The sequence below is a fragment of the Nesoenas mayeri genome (assembly GCF_963082525.1).
Source record: "Nesoenas mayeri genome assembly, chromosome: Z".
NCBI lineage: Eukaryota > Metazoa > Chordata > Aves > Columbiformes > Columbidae > Nesoenas > Nesoenas mayeri.
In genome coordinates this window covers 30,792,241-30,819,354 of record NC_137542.1, presented here as the reverse complement: position 1 = coordinate 30,819,354, position 27,114 = coordinate 30,792,241, and the positions used below count along the sequence as shown (strand labels likewise).

The following is a 27,114-nucleotide window of genomic DNA, read 5'->3' as shown; positions in this document are numbered from 1 at the left end:
TCATGGGAATTTTGCCTTCCTATATTATGGGATCGGATCACTTCAGAGTGTTTAGGGTACATTGTCTCCCCATAAAGCATGGAATATTATTCCTATTTTATGAATGATGAATCGAGGCACAGATTTTCTTGGGCTGGTCTACATTAAGCAGCATGTGTTTGCCTTGGCAGATTTCCTGGCTCCCTGACAATCGAATTTGGAGATCTGTTTGGAACGTGCTGAAATTCCCTCCTAGACCCTGTGTGTCAGTTTCTTTTTTTCTTTCAAAGTTGGGGGGGGCCTGTATTTTACTCTGGTGTGGGGTTGAGGCTCATTTCAGGGCATTTTGATCCAGAGTCTCAAATCTGCTTCTAAGTCCATTGGTTTAAATGTCCTTTCACAGTCACTCAGGCCAAGACAGGAAATTTTTAGAGGAAATCGGGAACTGAAACCAAAACTGCACTAAAACTTTTACATGCCCTTTTCCCTCTTATCTCTTTTAGAGTGAAATTTTTCAGCACAGTGATTGTTTTTACTCTAGCTATGTGGGATACAACCTAGTAGGGCTCATAAGTATACTATGTCACAAATAATATATTACTGAAAATTATACTCTGGTCTGTCCAGAGCTGTAGAGTACACTCAGAAGGTGGTAACCTTCTGTCTTGTAATGGAAACTGCAGAACTTTTATCCTAATACTACTTTGGTGTTTTAAAACATGTAATTCTTCTCATGAAAAATCCAGAATATGTGTAAGTCAAGGCAGAGTTAAAAGAGCAGTGGAAGTACTGGTTCAGGTTGCTTTGCATCATGCCAGATCCCAGTTTCTTGCCACACTACGTTATTTCTTCAGCTTTAATCATCCACTTAAATATTTTCTAATTACTAGTAAATAAATAATGAACAATCTAATGCATTTTATATTATTTAGTGATAGCAGTAGAAATTCAATATGTACTTACAAAATTGGCTAATTTTAAAAACCAGATGTGTATTTAAACTAATGCATATAGCATCTCAGAGTAGACACAAGTGTCTTTATTCCTGCAACTTGTTATCTGGGGAAAATCTTGGAAGTGGTGTTTTTTTCCTTTCTATGAAAGGAAGGGAGGAACAGAGGAAAGAAACCAACAGGGAATAGAGAAAAAAAAAAAAAAGGTAATAGTTTGTTTCAGTTTGTTATGCTCACTAACCTATATTGTTCAGAAACCCGCCAAAACCAAAGGGAAGCCAAGTATATACAAAGGTGATTAAAGGTAATTAAAAGTAGGCCTCCAGGAAATCTTTACCTTCTTTGTGCTACTGAATAAATCAAATGATCCTGAGACTTACGGTGTAATACACGTATTTTGCGCTGCTTTACTGAGACAGCCTGGCTGCAAAGAGAATAAAGCAGCCCTATGGGACTTGCCTGCTATTGGGCAAGGCTTCCAAATATCTTAGGGAGAAGAACCAGTTAGTTACACTTCTGTCTGCTTTTACGGTTAGGCTAACTTACAGTTAAATGTGAGAAGACACCTTCCCACTTGTAATTAGCAATACTGTCAAGATACTTTTAAATGGGTTGGATCAAGCAGCGTAATGACTGTAATGCTTACTGCCTTGCATTTATGTATGGACCTACAGCATGCAGTACACCGAAGCACACGAACACTTCCTTTCTTAAAGAGTTCTGCTTTCCAAAATACAGAAATTTAGCTTATAGGTGGGTATTAAAGGAAGTTGATGGTTTCTGAATGGGAGAATTTACCCACAGCCCAAGTGCTGGGAAAGCCTGCTTCCTGCCTTGCAAAATGGTGGTTAGGTTTTTGATAGCCTGCGAGGTGTCGTATCAGGCAAGCTGTAAGCTGCAACTCTGAGATGTGCAGTGTATGGCAAAGAGCCAAATACAGCTCTGACTTTGTAAATATATGTCTCCAACATGCCCTCTTCCAGCAAATTCCAGATCAGCAGCAGGTGCTTAGGAATGGGCAGCTCAGACAAACAATTTGTATTAAACTACCGAAGAAGCTGCAAGCCAAATAAGACATTTGTTAATCTGTTTAAGGATATATGTAAATTGATATTCAAAGTAGTAATGGCCCTTGGGCTTTTGGCAAGTAGCTACTGCAGCTGTTGGACATAACTGATATAGCCAGTGATCTTTAGTTGGTTTTGATTTTACATCCTCCTTCTCTCCCTCCCCTTCTCCCCTTCCTTCAGTAGCCTAAATGGCTTTCAAAGTATTTATTGTATGTCCTACAAAAGGATAGTTATATGTCCGTGAGACTTCCTGTCAGCATTTGTTGCCACATTGAGTTTAATTCGATTTCCTTAGGATGCTGAATAGCCTCTAAGTGCATACAAGGAAAGGGTGAATGTTGTAGTTAGGCACAAAGATAAAGGAACACTATTCTAATGACAAGTAGGTAATTTAACAAAATGGGCTAATGTTGTAACACCACACCATAAATCATTCTTTCAATTTTTATGGCTTTTGGTTAATTTTTGCCTGCTTTTACATGATTTTGTTCTCCATTTCAGTCTGAAAGAGACAAACAAACTATAGATATAACTAATTTAGTGTACTTAAGGTGAAACAGATGGTACAATCTGGTAAAATTTGAACATTTCCATTTAAAACTAAATACTATTAAGAATGACAGAAGGGATTGTTTTTTAAAGAAAAGGTAGAAAGAAAGTGTACTAAGGAAATCTGCTCTTTTAAATGAGTACTGCTCTGTTAAGTCTAAAATCTGAAGTATTTCACTTAATACTACTCTAAAAATAAAGTTGCAAGAAGCACATCTCATCAGCACTCTCTATGCTTCTCAAAAAGATCAATCATAGGGGTCTCATTTCTCATTTTTTTCAATCTGAAAATAAAACCAAAGAGGCAGAGGTTTACTTCAGGTGGGGCACAAACAATATTTGATATATCACAAAAGCTTTGCTTTTATACATATGTGTGCACACATACTCCCCTCTCACACCCCCAAGTTTTTCTAACAGTTCAGTTTGCAGGCCAGAGAGCATGTTTACCCCTGCCTCGCTGTACTTTCCTTCGATTTGGAAAATCAGTCTGTTCACTTCAGCAGGACACTCACAGCAGGCTGACTTTCATGTAGAAATCCTGATACTTTCATCTGACTCCATTCCAGATTGCAAAACAACAAGTAGAGGGGTAAAGTAATAGTGGAATGGAATGGAATGGAATGGAATGGAATGGAATGGAATGGAATAGAATAGAATAGAATAGAATAAGAATAAGAATAGAATAGAATAGAATAGAATAGAATAGAATAGAATAGAATAGAATAGAATAGAATAGAATAGAATAGAATAGAATAGAATAGAATAGAATAGAATAGAATAGAATAGAATTAGCATAGCATAATAGAACAGAATAGTTCCAGTTGGAAGGGACCTACAGTGACCTCCTATTCCAACTGCCTGACTGTTTAGGATGGCCTAAAGTTAAACCATACTATGAAGGGCACTGTCCAAATGCCTCCTTTCCAGGCATTGGCAGGTGTGGGGCATTGAACACCTCTCTAGGGAGCCTGTTCCAGTGTCAGACTACACTCTTGGAGAAGAAATGCTTCTGAATGTCAAGTCTGAACCTTCCCTGACACAGCTTTGAACCATTGCCACGTGTCCCGTCGCTGTATCGCAGGGATAGGAGCTCAGCACCTCCCTCTCCACATCCCCTCCCCCAGGAAACTGTAGAGAGCAGTGAGGTTGCCCCGCAGCCTCCTTTTCTCCAACCTAGACAAACCCAAAGTCCTCAGCTGCTCCTCACAGGACGTGCCTTCCAGCCTGTCATGGTTTAACGCCAGACAGCAATCAAAACCACGATAGCCACTCACTCACTCCCTACCCCTCTGTCCCCAAGTATGGGAGAGAATCTAAAGGGAAGGGAGAAACTTGTGGGTTGAGATAAAAACACTTAAATAAAATAACAAACTAATATTAATATTAATACATAGAAAATAAAAATAACATAAAAGTTATGTTCACGCAATTCCTCATGAACTCTGTCAGCGCAGAGCAGCCAGTCCTGGGAAGAGAGGTCTACCCTGATCTTGGGTAGCGGAGACAAAAAGGCAGAAAGTCCCAGAAGCCCCACTACAAAACAGTGGAACAGTGAAAGGCCAAACTAAAGGAACTCCTGAATGGAACTCAACCAGAACAGAGCTGGCCAAATGGTTCTCATGAGCTGGAAAACCCAACTCCCCTTAAATACCAAGCATGACACTAATGGCATGGAATATACTCACTGATCCACCTGGATGTCAGTCAAGGTCTGACCCATCCATGCCCCCCTTCCTACCTACCTTGCATCTGCAGATACAGAGCCCAGAAAGACCTTGGGTCCCAGACAATGGCTGAGATAACAGTAAGCTCTTGCATACTGTTCTCTCTCAAAAAGACTAGAAAGTTACTTGAAGAAAAACATTGATTCTGTCCTACGTGTTATCCTCTTGTTCTCGAACTAAATCCAAACAATGACTGAGGTAGCTATGAAAAAGTTCCCAGCTGCATGGAGAAAATTAAGTCAATTTCAGTCAAACCAGCACAGGGCCCTTCCACCAGCTTTGTTGCCTTTCTTTGGGTGTTTTCAAGTACCTTCACGTATTTCTTAGTTTGTGGGGTCAAGAACTGCACACAGCACTTTTTGTCCCCCGAGACAGTCAACAGCAACTCCCAGTTAAGTATCATCAGCAAACTTACCAAGCATGCATCCAACTCCTGCCTCCAGATCATTGAAAAAAATGCTGACCAGTTTTGGTCCTGGAACTGATCTCTGAGGATCACTACTGGTGACTGGCCACCAGCCAGCTGTAGCCCCATTCACTACAACCCTGAACGCTTGAACCCTGCTGTTCTTCACCCGGCACACTGTATACCTCCCCAAGGACTACATGCAATGTTACCTCATTTCCCCAAACAGAAAGAGCCTGTCTCGGTATCAAGCAGTACAAGAAAATGCAGGGTGTTTCAGAAAGATGGACCCAATTTCAAAGCAGTGTTGCGAATGACAGAGGCCAGGGGCTGTTTGTGCACATCTAGTGGTAATCATTTGAAACTCTGTGCGCTGCGCTTTCAAGTGGTAAGAGTTTCATTCGTTGGTGATTCGTGGTTGCAGAGAGATAGTGATTTCAAATTGGGTTAATCTTTTTGAAACACCCTGTATTTTTTCGCACAGGAACAAATCTTCTATGCTTTCAACAGAAGGAGCGCAGACTGTCTTTTACTCTCTTCTGTAACAGATTACAGTTTATTACATAAAATCATAGACTCATATAGGTAGGAAAAGATAATTGAGTCCAACCATAAAATGTTCCACGTTATGTAAAAGTGTATTCTTAACTATAAGATCTGCTTAATTAAACAGAAATCTGAAACTTAAAGGCATTCTTCTGAGTGCACTGTATTAGCAAAGCTTAAACTGTAGCTGCTTTTTGACTCTGAACTGCTGTGGTGATGTTCTCCATTTATTGTTGGTACCCGCAAGGCAGTACATTCATACTGGTTTTGGTAGTGAATGTGGAAAAGGCAGTCTCAGTGGGTAACGAAGTTTAGCTACATATTTTTTATTATTTCAGCATTAGATTAAGGAGAAGAGAGAAAAGCAGAAAAGTAATACAAAATCAATTTATGTGAGACTCAGGTGCTCCAGCAAGAATATGCAGTGGGTGGTCACTGTACCTTTAAATTCTTGATCATTCGGACTGATTGATAAATCAGCATATACAGAATTTTAGTTTCCAAGCATTAAGAACTAAATACTGAAAAGCTAAATTCAGAGAAACATTTGATTCCTAATCAAGTTTTCTAAATGTATTGACTCATGAAGAGTTTATTAGTGTTGTTCCTGATTAAATTAATTTACAGAGCTATGGTGCTGGTACAATTGCTGCTCACAGCCTATCAAGCTAATAACATTTGCATAGCATCATGTGTGTGGCAACCAAAGATAAATTATTACTCTGACTTTGGAATGTGAGCTATTTTGCTTTGCCTGAAATACAATGCAGTATCTGCTATTGTGGGAAGATTTAAAGGAAAAAAAAAAATGACATTAAGTCATTACTTGGTTATACATAGGGAAAAAAAAGAAGAGCAACGTGTTTGGAAATGAGATTTGATAAACATTCAGTAAGTGGTTTTAAATCCAAAGGAAAACTAAGGGGAAATGATCATTTGGGATTACATGAGGGCTGGGTGGATACCCAGGAGTCCTAGCAGTTTTGGGTGATTCAGGGTGCTGTGCCCTGAGCCTCAACAAAGGTTAGCTGCAAAGCCAGAGTTTATTTCTACCCTCTTCCAGTGGCTGAAGCAGAAGAGTGCATGTTTATTTTAATTCTTGAGAACTACAGAGGCTTTGATTGAAACTGGCACAGGATTTCCTGTGCAGGAAAAGCTAATTTTCCTGATTTGAAGAAGACCAACAGTCCTATTATGTGGAATTATGATGACACACCAGAATTATTTTGTGAGTTCTGGATTCCTTAGCCATACCACCCAGACCTCAGTCGCTGGAGCCAGCCCGGCAAGTGGATAGCACTAATAACAGATGGCTTTCTTCAGTACAGACCAACCCAGAAGAAGAGATGCATACTAACTATCACCAGAAAGAGGTTGTGAGACATAAAAAATATTAGGCTTTGCTCCAGATTTTGGAGGACATCTGCGCTTCTGGTGGTAGCCCCTTTATGCATCCTGATCTGCCTTTTCCTCCCACTTCCATGGCCCCTGTCCTGGATCCTCAGCAAACTCCTCATACCATTGCCTCAGTTACCCTCAGGCTTTAGCCCTGACAAGGGTGCCAAGCAGTTTTATTTTCTCATTCATGTCTGCAAAGCTTGCTGTAGACGGGCTATCTGGAGAATGTATCAGCTACATTCTCGTGGGCTGGTCTGAGAACATGAAGATGTAAATGACGTATAACCTGGACAAATTTGGGTAGTGTTTCATGGGAACAGCAAAAGATATGTTGCAGAAAGTCTCAGGTGTGTGCTCAACAACAAGGGGAGACAATAGCATCATAATCAAATAGCTACTCCCTTTCTGGCAGTGGTTTTGGTTTAGTAATTTTTTTTCTTTCTTTTTTTTTTTTTTCCCCCCGATGAGAAAAAATGGTAATTTTCTCTGATCTCACTTTTTTGAAACACCTGAACCATTTCTTTTGAAGTTTAAAAACTGTGGACTGTGGAAAATTTAAGCTCAAGTTAGGTTCTACAAAGTTAAGAGCAGCTATGGAAACAGCTTCTTAACAGTGGGAAGTATTCACAAACTGTAACTGTCTGCAACATTGCCTAGAATAAGTAGTTCGTATTATATCCATAAAAAGAAACAGAGAAACTAGTAAGTATTTTGTATTGCTGCTTACATGTTTTTAAATAAGTAATTTAGCTGATGCTGGGGCCTTCTGAAAACACGGAATGTGTTAATTTTTCCTTAAGAGTGGAAAAAAGTACTGTGAAACTGACACCAGTATTGTACGGTTATAAATAGTTCATGTTTCTGTAGTTTTAATAAAAATGTTTGTGAAAGACTTTGAATATGAATACTTACATGTACATACAATTAGATAACCAGTTCATAGCTGATGCTATGATAATTTCTGGCTCTTTTACAAAGATGCTATCAGATGTGTAATCTCTGTGTTAGCTGAAATGGAAAAGCCACCTTAGTTGAGTTTAAAAAAAAAAAAAAGAAAGAAAGAAAATAATAAAAAATATACCAAATATACTAGTGCAGTTTTTTTTATTTTTTCATATCTTCAGATCCTTTCATAAGTGATCACATTTTTAACAGCATGGTCAGTTTAAACATTCTTTGTTCTGAAACAGTTTTTAATTAATAATGATTTAAAAAAAACAAACCAAACCAAAAATCTCTTAACCTGTTAACATCTACTAAAAAGCTCAGAATCACTTTGCAGAAAACTTGTATTTCTCATCATTGAAGAAAAAACCCAAAACAGAGAGCTTAAGAAAGATTCCATGTGATTTCTTTTTTTTTTTTTTTATGTTAAATTATTTGTCTTTCTTATAACCCCCATACTCTTTGGATTTATATAACTGGCTATTTATGACCGTGCTTACTTAGTCATTTTTTCTCTCGAGACTATCTACCTCCTATAATACCTATCTTCCTGGCATATGTATAAAATTCCATCAATGGATTTTAATGAACTGGATAATCATATAAAATTTCTATTTGTGCAAAAAATCTGCCTGCGTAGGTAAATCACAATGCATGAATATCTACCTTGAAAACTTTAAGGAAATAAAAATTATAATAATTACATACATACATACATACATACATATATATATGTGTATATATATATACACATATATATGTTCATGCTCACCCCTGGTGGTTTTTATGGAGTGGGGTGAGGGTTGTTCTAAGCAAGGCGGGGGCAGCCAGTGCGCCAGGCCTGAGAAGGGATCCCTATCCCCAGACCATCCTCCTTGGGGAGGCACAATATCCCTCCCTCCTATGGCATCACACTGACTGGGATAACTTGCCTTAAAAAAAGAGCTGAGAAAGGAGATTCATAATGATTTCTTTGGTGAGCAAAAAGCTAGAGTGCTGTGTAGCCACCTCTGTGATCCTGTATGTTGAAATGAGTTTTATGAAGCTTTTGTTTTTCCAGTTCTTCAGTAACCCTGCTTGTAACAGAGATGTTTCTGTTAAAAATACCTGACACTCAGCAAAACAGACCAACAACCTTCCTTGGACTGCCAGCTGACTCATCTGATTTCAAGATTTCATCCCAACGTGCTGACACCTGTGAAAGCAGACAGAGGATTTACAAAAATGTAATTTTAGTAAATTGAAAGGGAGAGTTAGTAGATAGAAGTAATATTAGATCATCTGTTTGAAATTACGTGTGGTAATCAGAGGATTATGGTGGGTTATATATCCAAGGACAATCCTCTTTTCCTTGCAGAAATTCAGGACCTAGATGTTCTTTGACTATTTCATCCAGGTTATTGTAGTATGAACCATCCAGCCATGCATGTCTCTACTGCTGTATATTACTGTACTTGGGAACAGCAATGCTTTTTGGTACACTGAAATATTTTATAAATATATAAAGCAATAATAAATGAGTGCCTATGATGCTGTCAAACCACAGCAGCATGTAGTGTTATCTAATGGGCATCCAGCCACAGTTTTATATGTTCACTTCTTTCCTACATCTTTGCTAGTGAGGGCTGTGGTTAGTTTTAGTTGTTTAGTTTAGTTTAGTTTAGTTTTGTTTTGTTTTGTTACAGGAGTGGCAGAGAATGATTCTGTGAAAGAGAGGCAGGCAATACCATTTTCCACTGATTTTATCCACTTAAATAATTGAACATGTTATCTTTTGGTAAGGACACAGCTCAGCTAGGAGTACTGACTCACACTTAAGGCAATGACTAGTGAGGAAAACAATTTGGTTCAAGATCCAATGAAGCCTAAACCCTATTAATGTCCTCCCTCTTTGTTGCATTTAAGTGCTTTTTAAATACCTTGCATTAAAAACATCCTCCTTTCATGGGAACATTAGAATACATGTTTAAAACATTATTAGGACTATGTTTGAGAGACAGACTTCAAAGCCCAAATTTTGTGTTTAAAAATACTGATTTAATTATTGTAGAAATAATCGAGGCTAAAAATAAGGTTGTTGTTTACAAGTTGCTTTTGACAGACAACTTTTCTCTTGTTTGTCACTAACACTAGGTCCATTAGCAGCTGCATTTTTAGTAGTGACATTTCATTGAATCACTTTATCTATTACCAGCTTAAAATGATGTCCCAAATTCTATGATCAACATTGACAAATGCATCACTTAGTAGAATCAGTAGAATAAAGATCAACTAATATTTTTTACAGATTTTAGACATCGAATCTGGAGTTTTGGTTCACAGTGTACTTATTCAGGAACTAGCAGATAAACATTCAAATCAAATGCTGCAAACTTGGTCTGTTCGGTAAATGTGACTTTAAGTACTTTTTTTTTTTTTTAGGTATTCTGTTATGTGCTACTTTTAAGGTAAAGAGCATAAAAATAAATGCTATTAGTTAATAGTTATCTAAGTTGGATGCTAGACATTAAGGGAATCTTGCTTTTGGGGTCTGTTGTTACACTCAATGAGCATCTGGTAGCAAAATTCATGGGCAATATCCCTAGTGAGTGTATATTGTCATAGGTCCATTGACTTCAACTGAGCTATGACTATTTATACAAATTCCCCTGCCTGTTAGTTTTTGGCTTTTAACACTAGACTCCCCTTCTTTTCTGATACTATTTATTGCATTCCTTTAGTGTAGGAAATGTTTTTACATCCCTCTTGGATTTTAGTGAAGTCTTTCTTTGAGGTGTTAACTACTTCAATGGGTATTTTCTGATATCCCAGGAGTGCTGATCTTTAAACGTGGGTGAAGGTGTGCAAACATATTATTTGATATGCCGGAAAGGTGGGTTATTTGCAGATAAACCTTTGGTCAGAGGATGAAACTGTTTGTTCAGCACATGGAAACAGGCAGGGCAGGAAGCCGGTGCCTTTTTCCCATGATGTAGGTGCAGGGTGCCCCCCATCTTGGCAGGGGCCTCATACAGCAATGAAAGTGTCCCTGCCATCCTTTTGCTTCTTGGCTTCAGCAGGCAGGACACAGATGTGCAGATGTGGAGGTATCAGTGTTTTATGTTGCTGATGTAGGGTTTAGTTAGTTTGTTTCTTTCTTTGTTTGTTTTTTTTTTTTCCTCTGAGGTTTTCCTGTACATCTGGGCTTTGGAAACTTCGCTAAAACCTCCAACCCACTTGTGCTCGTTAATGAATTTCTGCATGCTGAAGTGACAGGTGTGTGCAGCTTTAAGTGAAATTGAGTTAATTTTCTTCATGCAGTTACAAACTTTTTCATAGCTAGCATGCTCATTGTTTGAGTTTAGTTTGAAAACAAGAAGATAACACCCTGCACAGAATTACTGTTTCTCTTCAAGTAACTTTCCAGACTTTTTGAGTTGGAACGAAAAGAATGCAAGAGCTTACTGTTATCTCAGCCATTGTCTGGGAGCCCAAGGTCCTCCTGGGCTCTGTATCTGCAGGTGTGAGGAAGCAAGGAAGCGGGGCATGGATGGGTCAGACCTTGGCTGACATACAGGTGGATCAGTGAGATTAGTCCATGCCATTGGTGCCAGGCTTTGTATTTAATGAGAGCTGGGTTTTCTGGCTAGGGGAGACCTGTTGCAGTTCTGCTGTGTTCTGTTTGAGTTTTCCATAGTAACATCAATATAAATGTACCATGTTTTTGACAGAAGGCAAATTTTATAGATGTGATGTGGCATGTGAGGAGGGTAGCATGTTTCTCTTCTCTCAGATCTTCTCTGTGACCAATTTGAGTGGAAGGGAGTGAGCATTTGAAGATGTGAACTCATTTTAGCCATTGAAAAGTGATCCCTTGTGAGTTGACTTCACTCCCTGGCACTATGATATGATACATGTCAAGAGTGAGGGTAATGAATTACAAGGGCCGTATTGCCAGATTATAAGAGGTCCTGATTTTGAGATGCAGTATAAATGAATATGAATACATATGTATATTAGAAATACAAATCCTCATTTTTTTACTGCAGCCCTATATAATTTACTTCCCACAAGTCAGAGTGATTTGCCTCTCTTTGATTAAACATAAACCCTTTATTCCTTTAATTCCGTGTATTGAAGGTCATTTACCTTGTGTGTTTATGAAGTAGTCACACGCTGGGCTAGGCAAGCTTATAATCTGAAATATGATGCCTGTCCTTTTCCCTCTGATCTTACTGTTGTTTATAGTCATCCTCTTTACACGGCTTCTGCCATCAGTTTTCAAGTTGAAGCTATCTAAAACTCTGAGATTTTCCCACAAGATGAGTGACAGTATATCAAATGTTGTATTTGTCTACTCATAGCAAGTAGGATGACATAAGTAATTGGTCCTTTCTTTTGTCTGTTGCTGTCTAACTGCAGTTTTCTGTAGTTTTCTGTTCATTTGTCCTTGCTTTGCCACTCCACCTGTAATAGAATATGAAGACGACTCCTAATATCCTTTCTTAGTATTTAACAGGTTTTAATTAAAAGCTGTTAAATCCCTGGACAATATGAAAGAAGGTCAAAACTTCAGGTTTGTCATTTGTTATGGGCAAATTTATAGGAAATTTTAACTGCATTTAGTTTGTGTGAAATTGCTGTAATGAATTTCTAGCATCTCTTTAAAAACTATTATCTGGAATATCCTGTTATATTCTATGAATTGGCTTAGTATTGTTACCTTTGGTAAAGTGTAAGCTGAGGGTGTATCCCTCCAAGTAACTTCTAAATTTATTATTTGAATATATTAAAATAAAGTGTTCTCAAAAATATAATTTTAAATAACAATTTTGTTCATTTTATTACCAGGGTAGATTGGTAGGGTATTATTAAGTTGGTTGGGTTTTTTAGTGTATTCAATCAAAACAATTTTTCTTTCTGAGATTTCTGAGTTTCTTTTTACAGCGGATGCATAGTGTCATGTCCCTTCTATTTTCAGGAAAAGAGATTGAATTTACAAGTTTCTGTTGTGTTTGTAAGTTAAGTTTGTGGGATGCAATCAGAAAAAAAAAATGGTGTCTTACTAGTAAATAAGTATCTAGTACTTCTCAGCTCTGCTTTCAGAATTCCCTTCATGAACCCTTGCTACAGATTGTTATGTCTTCATATGTTTTTGCTATTTTTCAGCAAAACCACTAGGTCTGTGCTCACTGTGTTGTCACAGACACCAGATACATCCTAAAAGCTCTTATCAGACTTGATATGCTTCCCAAGGTGATTTAAGTATTGAACAGAGCTTCCACAGTTACCTTTTATTTACCGGGACTTTTTTGTTTCATATGCCCTCTGGACTGTTCAGCTGTGACAGTTGCATACAATAGGTTGTGTTACATAGATACCATGTAGTGTATTGTGCCCAGATGTGTTCTTTCAGCATTTCAGATTTTCCATCAAGAAAAGCCTCTTTGTTTCCTAGGTATTTTCTTTTGTCTTTGTGTGTGTATGTGTTTTCTCTGTCACGTTAAAATGAAAGTATAATAATGCTTAATATGAGAGTGGAGGTGGTGATGTTTGGGATATTTTTGCAGCACATACAGTATGCCAAGAAATCTTTCCATATACTTCTAGAAGGGGTAGCTACCCTATAAGTCTTGCATCATCTCGGTCTAGAGAGGTCCCTATTTATACATGCTGGGTTTTATTCCTATTCAGAGGCACCTGGTTCTTCCAGTGCTTCTTTTATAGACCCAGATGTCCCTGGGAGTTGTTCTGTCAGTGGGAGGAGATGCAACTGGCGCTGTACCATTGAACCTGCATCTGTGTCTGTTTAGTCAAATTCTTTACCATTTTATTTCTCAATCCAAACTCTGGTCAAACATCTGATAAGTGGTTGGGAGGAGAGTTCTCTCAGTAGGAGAATATACCTCGCCTCCACTCGAGTGCTGAAAAAATTCGTGTTCCAAGTGCACTGTCTTTGAGACTACCCTCCAGCTAAGGTGCAAAAAGAAGGTCACCACTTAGAATGTTTCTCACTCTATTTTGTAAAAAACCCAGTTATTTAAAAACGGAAGAAAATCACAAGCGAGAAGAGGTAATGCCATCTTGCAATATTCAGAAAGAAACAATAAAGAGCAAAGGTTGAAAAGTACCCATGGCAGTTAGCTTGCAAGATTTCTGCAAGCTGAACTCTTCTGGATTCCTCTTGTGGAATCAGATTTCTGCTTTCACCAGGGTTCTTGGTCAGAGAAGACTTCATAGCTCATGTGGCAGGAAAACTGAAGAGTTAGTATTTCTGCCTATTTTCAGCAGCTTTTAACTCTTGCCCTGATCAGCAACTGAATTGCTGGCATATGGTTTGGAGCACAAATCAAAGCCGCACGTGGTTCCAAAGACTCCTGTTTGAACTGAGCATGACGCCACTCCTGTGCTGTTGTATCAGATTGCCCCCAGCTTGCCTTTTGCTGTGGATGTTTTACCACGTGCTGAGTGTACATACAGCCGAGGGAAAAAATAATCTGTTAGGAGACTCTGAATTCTGCCACTTCTGCAGCTTTATTGAAACCATTTTCCTATGAAGATTAATGTAATTTTGTCCCCTGGATGACTAGTACTAGTCAAACTGTATTCACTGAGTTGTCTAACCTGACAAAGATGCATGTAGAACAACAGCCCAGCGTCTGTCAGAGTATCTGACATCAGGTTACTGTTTACTTTTGCTTGCATCCATGGTAATGGTCATATCCAGTTTAGTTTAATCAGCAGTTAACTATAACACGGGAGAGGGGACCATATGTGTGTATATATAGTACCTAAGCTGTATTTAGAAGTTCTTGACAGAAATAAATAAACTGAACTAAGTAAGAGATCACACAGCTTTTGTCACCAAACCCATGCTGTTTGGAGTGCTATTTTTTATGGATTTTTTTTTTCTTTTTGTGCTGGCAAGAGAGACCTGCACTGAGAGTTGAAGCGTGAGGTACATTTTCAGTTAGATACATTGCAGACTTTGTTCTGCAGGATGGGGTTATGAATTTACCCCTGAGAAAGAGGTCAAACAGGGGTTTCATATTCATTCAGCTTCTTATGGGAATTGCTGACTTCCGATGGAGGTGGTCAAGGATCATAAAATAGGCACAGACAAAATGCTTTGATATTTTTGTCCCTTCAGGCATGATGCAATTGTTGGAAAATTAGAGGTTTTATTATGAGAGGGAGAGATTTTCACTGCAGGGATTAATTGATCCTGAAAGGCTTCTCCTTTACTTCATCCACCATAATAAAAAACTTACATATCTTTGTGGAAGCAGAACTTGTTTCAGAGTTTGTAGACAAAATGTTACTTGATGAATATTTAACAATCACACTGTGATAGGACATAAAGGCCAGATCAGGACATGAGACACTTAGCATCACCATGGTTTACCTAGCAGCTGTGTGGTGGATTGAGTCCTGTTAAATCATTGTCTTTCTGGGAGGAAAGGGAGAGATGCTGCTCGAGTGGTGATGGATGGTTCCACCTTTTGGCTACACTGCATGGACAGTCGTGCCCAACCTGTTACTGCCGAAGAGTTTCTACTTAAAAAAAGTTGTGGTAACATTTCCCTGAAGCTTTACCAGGGAGACCCAGTAGAGGATAAATGAGAAGAGGTTCCTAAGACAACATAAGACATTGGAAATAATAGGCTGCACTCAACACTTCGTTGGTACTGGGTGATGTGCTCATCATGGCCAGCTGTTGCTGGGCAGCAGTTTTTTGTGCTCATTTGGCCCAGCTGAAGTTATGTGGTTTGACATGTGTTCACTGACAGTTTTGTCCTGCTCGTGTGGCACACTAAGGAAGGGTGAAGTTATGTGTAAGAGAAGGTGAAACATGGGTTACCAAAACATGTCTTGATATCTGAGGTAGTTAAGTACATAGTGCAGAAGAGTTACTGAAATAATACTTTAAAAATCACTCATGTTGGAGTGATTTTTGAGCTGTTCAGTTACAAAAGCTGATGAAGCTTTTGGATGTCCTAAGATTACTGTAGAGTCGTGGTTTTCTAGATGAGGTTTTATGCTTTTTTGGTCCATCATGCAGTGAATGACACATTGTGAATCCATCAGGGTAGTGAATCCTAGCACAGAGGCTGTGCCATGCCAGAGGAAATGTACGGCATACTGGATATTAACTCTGACATGCTCTCACTCTGAAGTTGCTTTTCAGTACTCAGTTATGATCTACAGATCAGGTCTGTATTATATGCTGGGGCTTTGGGGATGTTGTGTTGAACCACTGAGCATTTAGACTAGTGCTTTTATGCCAAAATATTTATGTTGATGTAAGGGAGTAAAATATGGCCCCAGACCTCATTGAACTGAAAAATGTATTAAAATTCACGTTGGAAAAGGAATTTGGCACTGACTCTGACTAGGGAGAAGAGGAAAAGAGGTTAAAACCTTGATTACTTTTTATTCTGTTTACCTAATTCAGAGTTCAAAATTATTCCGTTTTAATTAAAGCTTGGCAAGGTCTCTTCTGCTGTTCGCTACAGGAAATGAAGAAAGGGAGGGAGAGGTGGGAGAAGAGAACCAACTGTTTGCCTAATTGTACTGGGTGCAGCTAGATGCCAAAAATGCTTGGAGACATGTAACATGATCTATGTTGCTGTCTCAGTCTAACGGCTTTTTAATAGATTAATCTGTCAAATACCATTACTATTAGCATATGATTTTAAAATTAATCTTGGGTTTTGGTTTACTTCTTTCTCTAATGAGCTATTTACAGAGTGCCTCATTAATACTTCTAAGGTAGTATAGAGATAATTGGAGGAGAAAGCTGCACCTCGGGAATGGAACAATTTCAAATTTACAGTCTTTCAGGGTTTTCTCCTTTTATAAGAACATATTTTGTAAAAAAATCATTGGGAATAGCTAGACATATGCTTATAAAATCCTAACATGTCTTTTGCAGAGAAGATTACCATGAAGATGGGTTCTGTCAGCCATACAGGGGAATTGCATGTGCACGAATCATTGGAAACAGGACCATTTATGTGGACTCCCTCCAGATGCAAGGGGAAATTGAAAACCGAATTACTGGTAAGCTTACATATCTCTGTAGGAGGCAAAAAACATTTGTGAAAGTATCCAACTGAGGCATAAATAGTGCTATCATCCTTTTCAGTTTTATCGGTCAATGACTAAGACATCCTCATATTAAAGTTTAGAGGAGGTGAGCCAGTTTCCCATCTGTGAAGTCAGCAGAATTTGGAGTAAGGAGGAGCAGTATCTGCTGTCATGCATGGAAGCTTTTTATGTGTCCTGAAGTGAAGTGGCAGAGCACTGAGTTTTTAACAGTTTATACTGGGGCTTTTTTTGCATGATGGATTCAAATAGAAGATTTAAAAACAAAAACAAAAACCAAACAATTCGTGATGTAATAAAACAATACTGGCTTTTGATTTTCTTGAAAAATGTGTAGTGGCTTTTCCCCTTGGTTTCCTCCCCTGTTGCATAATCTCAGCAGAGTCTGGATTTCACGTTGATTCTGTGTAAAAGAGTCGACCTCCCTGTGCTCTGCTGCTGCTGATGTGTTCTCTGATCATCATTTTAGTACAAAGTCACAAACATGCATCCAGAATCTTAATTTTAATGGTCTGTACATCAACATGAATTTTCTTCACTGGACCTCAGCTGACATTAGCAGCTGTGACTCTGTTGTGTACAAGTAGAACAAGCAAGTGAATCCATGGAACACAGCAAACTGTTTATCATAATATATGGCCAGCTAACTCAGTCCAGCAGGAGCTTATTTGCATCTGGCCAGACAAAGCTAACTGACTGAATCTGCAGTTTTTACATACCTAGTTGCCAAAAAGAGTTTGACTTCACTTGCCAGGCCTGTCTCCTTAAAGATATTACCTTAAAGGCTTGTTTTCAAGCCAGAAATACAAATAAGGTTTTTTCTGTTCTTGAGATGGTGGTCATTCATGTTCTGGGACTGGCAAGAGCCACATGCTAACCTTTCCTTGTGCTGTTACAATTCATTCCCTCATTCCCCTCCCTCCTTTCTCCTGTATTGTGTTGTAATTCCAGCCTCCTTTACCATTATGTCATTATTTAATACTTAATATTGATTTGGTGTTTTCCCACAACATAATCTTTATCCTGTTGGGATGTTTTTCAGCAGTATGGAAATGTTCAGCTATCTGAAATGACCAAATTTGTAACTCTGTGAATTAGGTTCATAACATCCTTTAAAAAATGAAACCACACAAAACAAAGACAAAACCGAACAAAGCAAAACGAAAAACCAAAATCAACAAAAAAAACAACAACAAAAGCCCACAAACCCCTGTGATATGTTCCAGAAGATGTTTACTGATCAGTTTGTACTTGTTTCTGGAATATACCATATGAACATTCCTGACCTGCCTGCTAGGTGCCTGATAGCACTGCCTGATAGGTTTGGGAGACTGGGTGCTGGGATTCTCTGTCCTGGAGTTGAGGAGAATTTCTGAAGGAGCTGTTCTTTTTTAGGAAAGCTTTGTGAACCACAATGTAGAGCTGCCCAGCACTAAGCTAGGCAGTAATGATAATCCACTAATAATGTGGCATTTTTAAGCTATCAGTCATTGACTGATAAAACTGAAGCTATGTATATCTGAAGAATGTACCAAATGCCTTATTCAAAACACTGAGGATTTCACAGCATACTTTGTTGTTACAAGTCGTCTTATATGTGAAACAAACATTGCAAGACTGTTCTCTGTCCAAATGACAGGGTATTTTTGAAATAGCGGTAACTTGTTAGATTAAAATAAAAAATATCTGCTGTGTAACTGATGCTATATTTTGCTTGTGCTTTTGCCCATGCCTCCTAAGCGCAGTTTTTTGGTGAAAGGGCTGCAGGGCGCTCTGGGGAGGCTGTGCGTGGGGGACGGTGACACCTACCGCCCAACACTGAGAGCGGTTAGCAAGGTTACAGGCGACATCTATGGGGAATTTTCATTCTGGATTTTCACTTCTCTGCCATGCTGATGTGTGAAATACACTCCCTTTGTCTCTGTGGCCCCTGCTGCTCTTCGGTCCTGGCCATGTGGTTAGGTGAGAATTGCAGCTTTCTGTTTAGAAAAAAGAAGGATGTTTCTGGAGAAAAACTCAACACATGAAAGATGGGAAGGCCAGCAATAAAGATTGCATGGGCCTGACCTCTGACCTGTGGATATGTGTAGCTAGCAAGGTCTTTGCTGTGTTGTTTAGTATCTATAGCTAAAAAATTAAACCCCTTAAATGCCACCACACAGTCCTGCTGGCTTTCGTGCCTCCCATCAAAATAAGGACATGATTGTGAATTGTGCAGTCTTTGCTCACGCCGAACTAAATTCTGTGTTGCATTAACAAAAATTAGTGTGGTGTTTCAAAAAGCCAACAGTGACTGCTTCAGTCCTCCAGGTTTATTTTTTTCGTGTTATACTTTGGGAGAAGCACATGTCGCCACTGTCGTTAGCCTGATATCTTGCTTCCAACAGTATTCTCTGCATGACTGATAAACAGTTATATTCTCATGTTAATATTCCTGTATTAAAATAAGCAAAGGTGTAAACAGTACAAAAGTATGCGTGGTGTTTAGGAACAGACAGGAGACTCTCTGCTAGCAGCTGACATCAGAAGTAGATGGTTGAAAGGAGAGAGCTAGACATGAGGGAATGAACTGAGTTGTAGATTGTAAACAGACTGCTGAATGACTTCAACTGGTCATTTCCTCTCTTTTTACAGTGTGCGTTGGTGGAACATGCAGCCGGGCGGGACTCACTCACAAATTATACTTTCCAGTGTGGGAATGAACATCCCTACATTTAAAGCTTGATTCATTCCCAGATACATGATGCACATGCATGTTTGTCTTTTCGTTAGAATGTTCAAGAAAACTCTCAGATGTTCGTGTGTAAATGCTGAGACCTGAGGGGGGGGATTAAATTTCTAGTTTATGATGACATTCATGTTAATTCGATCCACATTCTGAGATTGATTACATTCATTTTTCCCAAAACTCCTGCCTGTTAGGTTTCTCATGTCTCTAATAGCAATATCTCCCCAAATACCAATAGCACACTTCCTTTTGCCTGTCAAGACTTGAAAAACACTTGTCTTGTTTATTGATCAGAATGTCTACAGGAGGAAGAAGCTAAGTGTTCCTTGTTCAGGTTTAACTAATTAGGAACTTTAGCAATACATGTCAGCGTCCTGGCAAGTGTATCTTGCCTTCGCTCTTTATCCTTTCAAGTTAAAATTAATCAAGACTAACAGTTGGCTCAATGTTTTTCACTTGGGTAACTTCCTAAGAACTAAGGTCCTGTGAGCTCTGTGCAGGCATCAGAGGGACACTGAGATGCTGGGTTTGCTTTCAGCAAAGTGTCATTTACAGCAGAAATGACGTAGTTTCTCTGCTGATCAGTAGCCTTTCAGACCCTCAAGAAAAGGTGAAAGTTGTAAAAAGGCAAATGACACGAAAATTATGTTGTTTCTCATGGTTTTTATGAATTAATACTTAAATACTTTTTTTTTTTTCCCTTTCCAGCTGCGTTTACCATGATTGGCACTTCGACACATTTGTCCGATCAGTGCTCACAGTTTGCTATACCATCCTTCTGCCACTTTGTGTTTCCCCTGTGTGATGAGCGTTCTCGGACCCCTAAGCCCCGAGAACTGTGCCGGGATGAATGTGAAGTTCTGGAGAATGATCTTTGCAGGCAGGAGTACAATATCGCTCGGTCAAACCCCCTTATCTTGATGCAGCTACAGTTGCCTAAGTGTGAGGATCTCCCACGACCTGACACCTTGGAAGCTGCCAATTGCATAAGGATTGGGATCCCCGTGGAGAGACTCAGACGATGTAAGTTCCATTGTTTCATGACTGGGGAAAATTTAGGTTTGTTGCTTCCTCAGGCTGGATCTGAGAGACAACATTTTATCAGTCATTCCTTTTGCAAATAAAGTAGTGCTTTACTGGATGCTACTACTTTTTATCATGGTAATGCTCATCATGATATTGCACTGTTGTAGGATATAGTTAAGATGGTGAGGGAGTTTAAAGGATGCTGTTTAATACTGAAAAGGGTTATTTGTATCAACCATGCCGGGTTATAAAAACCGTGTGTTCACATAACCAATTTGACTGAGACTTGCAAGGGGCAGCAGTGCATTGCAGGCTTCCCTACATGCCTGCCCCCACCTCTGGTTCAGTCTTTTCCTTTCTGGATGAGTCCCCACATACAGCTATTTGTGAGTTCTGATTACCTATCAATAAACCTCAAATAGGCTGTGGAAGCTTCACTGGAAAAATATATTAAGAAATTAAGCATATACTGTTTATTTTTTCTATATGTAAATCCACAAGAATATTCATCCTGTAAATTGAGTGTAGAGTATAATTGTCTTTCTTCACCCACACAGGATGGGTGAAAATATTGATCTTGCTTCCATTAATTTATATTTGCATCCAGTAGTAGCAGGGCTGTTCCGTTGTCAGTAATTATGTGCTGACAATTTTTCTAACTACTCCATTTCCTAGCAATTAATCACCACCTCATACAATGACTAAAGATGTTTAAAGTGTGATAAGATTATTCCCAATATCCATTGTCTGAATCCACAGTTAGGAGCAGGGTCATAGGATAATGGTGGCCATGGAAGACTAACTGTGTGCTAATAAGGCAATAATCTAGTGTTGCTGAGAAGCAGAAGTAGTTGAGAAAACAATGACAGAAAAGAATCTGCCAGGGAAGAGGTATCCAGCAAAAGGAATGAGAATAAAACCAACAAAAATCTGGGAAAAGTCCTCGTTGACCCTTGGAGCCAGTGGTGCTCCCTGTGGTGGGATGGCTGTGATGTGAGTGCCCTGGGGGTTTGGAGGAAGGGCTTTGAGAGATCTGGATTTCTGAGGGCTGAGGAGGGGTACTCGGAAAAAATAGAGCAAGTAATGATGCAAACATACAGAAAAATGCATTGTTCAGTTCAGGTGTACCAGTATGGATACACATAGAGCTGAAATTTCAAAACCCACAGCTTTCATTTAAATTCCAGAGCACCTAAATTCAAGTACTTTTGCCATGCTTGGTCTATGAACTTCAGCCCTTTTGATCTTGCTGGCCCTTGGCTGTTTTGTTATTTGCAATGTTTTGTCAAACCCTGTGTTGCAGATCATCAGTGCTACAATGGTTCTGGAGCAGACTACAGAGGGACAGTCAGCGTTACCAAGTCTGGCCACACTTGCCAGCTTTGGGACTCCCAGAGTCCCCACAGCCATGATCTGACAAGCACACAGTTTCCAGAGCTAGGTGGAGGTCATGCGTATTGCCGAAATCCTGGAGGTCAGATGGATGGGCCCTGGTGTTTTACAAAGAATAAAAACGTACGCATGGAACTGTGTGACATACCTTCTTGTAGTATGTATTCTCTTTCTTTTTTCCCTTACTACTGTCCTGAATCCGGTGTAATTTTGAATGTTCCCTGTTTTTACAAGTACAATTTACTTAAGAGGGTAATGCTTTCAAATGTTTCACTTGCTGCAATGCGTCACCCTTGGTTTGTGTTGTAGGTGTTTAATATTTTCTGGAGATTAGAGCTTGTAACTGAGATATTATGACAGTTTTTTATTATGTTTTGGGTGCTTAAGCTGAGGTAATAATTAATGATAGTGTTGCAGTTTGTATTCTAACTTGGGAAACAATGGATTTGATGTTCCTATCACCTGTTGTTGTATGTATTTGGTTTGCCCATAATACTCAGTGGTATAATATATTGCTTTCACTCTGTATGACAACTTGCAGGCAGTAAGGATTTTTGGATCCTGCAGAGGGAGACAGAGTACTGTGCTTGGTTGGAAGGAAACTCTCTGAAGTGCAGAAGCAGAGATGTCATAAAACAGATTATGTTATCAGAAAAGTCCTACACTATCTGCTAGTGGCTCTGTACTGCACAACTGATAGCAAAAATAAAAAGCACAGCTTAATACTGTCCCACTGACTTCCCTGTATTGGTACAGCCTTCACTGCAGAGCTGCTACACTGGTAACAGTCTTTGGACATGATAAAGCAACTTAATACTGTGCTTCATTAGGAAGAAAAGCACGTTTCCTGCAGCAACAGATGTATCATGGAAGGCAGTAAAGTGTGTTTGTTACAGATTGCCTGGATATTTAAGAGCACTCACAACTGATATGAAATTTCCTAGTTACTTCGCTTTTTTACAGTAACATGATTTGACATTTATAATAAATTTCTATGTTGCGTGTAACATGGTGTAAAGATGATAACTCTGAGATGTGGTTGTGGTGAAAGCAGTAGCCACAAATAGCAAAACCACAGATTGCAGAAAACATCCCAGGCAGTTGTGATGAACTTTTTGGACATCACTATGCTTTCCTAGGGTCTCTAAGTATCAATAAAAAAGCATTTTAGGTGGGTTCCAGAACAGTCTTATTAGGTGTATTGATGACTTTTTCATGACTGTCTCACTGTAATATAAAAGCACTTAAATTTTATTAAATACAGAACAAATAATATCTCTGACAGTGAGAAGTGAGATCTATTTTATTCTTGGCAGGTATTGTACCAGTGGAGGTAAAAGGTGGACAAAGTGCTGGTGAAATGGCTGAAGCTGGGCAGGGAGGCCAGACCGCATTTTTGCGCTGTGGTTTATCACTGCTTCAGAGACTGTGATGAAGGCTATTCACTTATTTTTCATTCTCTGAACAAGACAATGTAGTGATACTCTGGTCTATATCCTGCAGTTTCCACAACAAGAAGCCTCAAAAATCAAGTGAAGAAAACCACATTGAATGTGGAGCTCCTAGTTTATCTTCATACTGCTAGTTGCTATGTCCATTCAGACTTCTTTGAAATATTTAATGGAAAATTATGGTGAAGTGGGATAGGGTAATGTGACTTCTGTTTTAAAGCTATAGGAATTTACTTTGTGTTTAAAATATAGTATTAATAATTATATCATAGTTCTGTGTGTTTGGTTGGTTTTACCTTACTATCAAATGCATTAAAGATACTTATTGTAAACAATTAATATCTCTGTGCCTGACAGGTCCACGTGACAACAGTAAAATGGGAATCCTCTACATCCTGGTTCCCAGCATAGCCATCCCTCTGGTTATCGCCTGCCTTTTCTTCCTGGTTTGCATGTGCAGAAACAAGCAGAAGGCATCTGCTGCTACACCACAGCGCCGCCAGCTGATGGCATCTCCTAGCCAGGACATGGAAATGCCACTCATTAATCAACACAAACAGGTATTTTTTCCAGAATTTGCTTAGGCCACATATTTCCAAAGTGTCGTGATTTTCATTGTCTCTGGTTGGTGGTGTTTGAACTGAGTCGTGTCATACTGTGCTGGCCATCTACTTTAGAGAAAACCAAGTCTTGCACTTGCTAGTTGTTTCTAGAAATCCTGACATCAGGCAACAGCTTTGAAGACAGAGTATTTTATGACATTTGCCTTATCTGTCAATCTCCATTCTTCCTGTTGTCTCACTGACTGGAAATGTTATTTCTGATGCAGTCTTCAGGCTCTGGCTCATTTTTGCTCCTGGTAGTGATGTGGCCGGTTTGCTTGTCTAAAGCAGGATGCACGGTGGGGTTTCTAGTCTAATCCGGTGGCTCAGTTGCCTGAAATTCTGAACCACCACTGAGCAGGGATCTGAGCTGAGGTGCAACATGTTTCTAAGGTTGTATACCACAAAAGACAGTGAGGCAAAAATGGCTTTGAACTTCTGTCTACAGATCTCAGCTCCTGCATATGATTTCCTGGGTCAACTGACTGATCTCTGTGCTAAAATCATGTTCAGAGCTAATGCTGAATTTTCAATCGCAGCTTTTACAAGATGCAAGCTCTAAACAACAATGTTCAATTTGGAACAGTTGGCAACATCTGTTCGGGAAATTATAGAATATTTGTAGCAAAATGCATTGATGTTGTATGATAACAGGGGGGTTTAATGGCTCAGTCTGGGCTGTGCTGAAACTCTCCGGTCCAGTCCACAGTCTGTTGGCCACTAAAATCAGAGTTTGTTCCCAAATCACTTGTTAAAGCCTCCATCCAGCCTGCCCCGCACCCTCCTGCTGGGTGCCCTGTGTGTGAGGCTGTGCCAGCTGCATCTGGCTCAGTCAGAGACTCCCACAGCCCATGCTGGTCAGGATGAACCCATTAGATCACTGTCAAAAACTCCCTTGCTTTCCTTGCCAGCTGCAGTAGACAGGCTCTGGGGATTTGTCACTGTTGGCTTTGCCACCTTTTCCTTCATATACCAGAGAGAAATTCCTTCTTCCTTCTCCTCCTCTTCTGCCCCCCTCTTCATCAGAGCCAGTGCAAAGTTTCTCAGAGGGGGAAGTGTGTACTGCTGACCACAGGCAGGAGTGAATCCTCTAGTGCAACAGAGGAGAAAGGGTATATCTGCTACTGCAGGACCGAAAAAGAGAGGTTTTGTTCCTTCTTCTGCTGGAAGGGATGTTTCAGTTCACCCCAAGACTGCCACCTCCTCATCCAGTGCCCACAGATTTTCTGACAGATCTCCAGTGGGCACCTCTGGGCAAGTGTAGCTGCAGTTAATAAATGTCATCATTTGCCAGATTTACTCTGAACCAATTATTAATTTTGCTAGCAGGAAATATGGTTGCTCCTTTGTAAAAATAATTATACTTATCATCTTGCAGCATAATTCAATTTACACTTCTGACAAGGTTAACTGTCAAATCAATATACTGATGTGAAGATGCAAAAAGCTGAAAAGTCATTTTGGCAGAATTTATCTTCCATTGGAGCCTCTAACCACTAGGAACTTTTCTTTCATAAGAGATTCTGTTGTTTAAAAAATATGGTGACTTTTCATTTTACTTCATTTCAGGCTAAACTTAAGGAAATCAATCTGTCCACTGTGCGGTTTATGGAGGAGCTAGGAGAGGAAAGATTTGGCAAAGTCTACAAGGGGCATCTTTTTGGTACAGCACCAGGTGAACAGACACAATCTGTTGCTATCAAGACACTTAAAGACAAAGCAGAACTGGCTCTTCGTGAAGAATTCAAACATGAGGCAATGATGCGATCACGATTACAGCACCCAAACATTGTTTGTTTGCTGGGAATAGTGACAAAGGAGCAACCCATAAGCATGATTTTTAGTTATTGTTCCCACAGTGACCTCCATGAGTTCTTGGTGATGAGATCTCCCCATTCGGATGTTGGCAGCACTGATGATGACAAGACAGTAAAATCCACTTTGGAACCAGCAGACTTCTTCCACATCGTGACTCAGATAGCTGCAGGAATGGAATACCTTTCAAGCCACCATGTTGTCCACAAGGACTTGGCCACTAGAAATATACTGGTGTTTGATAAACTGAATGTGAAAATATCCGATTTAGGCCTTTTCAGGGAAGTTTATGCTGCCGATTACTACAAACTGATGGGAAATTCCCTTCTTCCTATCCGGTGGATGTCCCCTGAGGCTATTATGTATGGCAAGTTTTCTATCGATTCAGATATATGGTCATATGGAGTTGTGTTGTGGGAAGTTTTCAGCTATGGCCTGCAGCCTTACTGTGGTTATTCTAACCAAGATGTCATAGAGATGATCAGGAACCGACAGGTTCTACCATGTCCTGACGACTGCCCCACATGGATATACACTTTGATGTTGGAGTGTTGGAATGAGTTTCCCAACAGAAGACCAAGATTTAAAGATATACACAACAGACTAAGAACATGGGGAAACCTTTCTAATTACAACAGCTCAGCGCAAACCTCTGGGGCAAGCAACACCACACAAACAAGTTCTCTCAGCACGAGCCCTGTTAGCAACGTCAGCAATGCTAGGTACATTGGACCAAAGCAGAAAACACCAGCTTTCCCTCAGCCGCAGTTCATACAAATGAAAGGGCAGATGAGACCTATGGTCCCACCTCCCCAGCTCTACATTCCAGTCAATGGTTACCAGCCAATGCCTGCCTATGGCGCTTATTTGCCAAATTTTTACCCTGTCCAAATTCCAATGCAAATGGCTCCTCAGCAAATGCCTCCCCAGATCATTCCCAAACCAGGCTCTCACCACAGCGGGAGTGGATCCACCAGCACAGGCTATGTAACAACAGCACCTTCCAATGCATCAGTGGCTGACAGGGCTGCTCTGCTCTTGGAGGGCACGGATGATACGCACAACGGAATTGAAGATATCGCCCAGAATCCTGTCCAGGAGGAGGAGGAAGAGGAGGGCTCTGTGCCTGAAACAGAGTTGCTGGGTGATAATGACACACTTCAGATGGACGAAGCAGAAATTCAATCAGAAGCCTAAGGAATTTGACCTCGTTACTTAGAATTTCACATCACTTCCATGCATGGAGACTGCAGATCCTTAGGCCTAGTAGCAGTGATTTTGATCTGACTAGAAGAAACAACACTAAAAAACCTACACCCTTGTAAAGTGCAGCAGTAATGATATACCAGGTTTTTTGACCATTGCCACAATTAGATTTTGCAAATATGATGGTATAGAATTGCTGGGTTTAATCTTTTTTACTGTCCTACAGTTCTTGAT

At 39.7% G+C, this 27,114-nt stretch overlaps 1 protein-coding gene across 1 annotated transcript in view; it reads left to right on the top strand.

Annotated features, from left to right (window-relative positions):
- ROR2 (receptor tyrosine kinase like orphan receptor 2) overlaps positions 1-26,871 on the top strand; it is a gene marked incomplete at its 3' end in the record, with an annotated part of 144,992 nt that extends 118,121 nt beyond the window's left edge. Inside the window, exons 5-9 of the mRNA XM_080362410.1 lie at positions 16,488-16,615; positions 20,097-20,411; positions 21,718-21,963; positions 23,615-23,817; positions 25,429-26,871. Of these exons, the coding sequence (XP_080218536.1) occupies positions 16,488-16,615; positions 20,097-20,411; positions 21,718-21,963; positions 23,615-23,817; positions 25,429-26,871 (2,335 nt within the window). The remainder of the gene's footprint in view (positions 1-16,487; positions 16,616-20,096; positions 20,412-21,717; positions 21,964-23,614; positions 23,818-25,428) is intronic.
- Between the last annotated feature and the right edge of the window lie 243 nt (positions 26,872-27,114).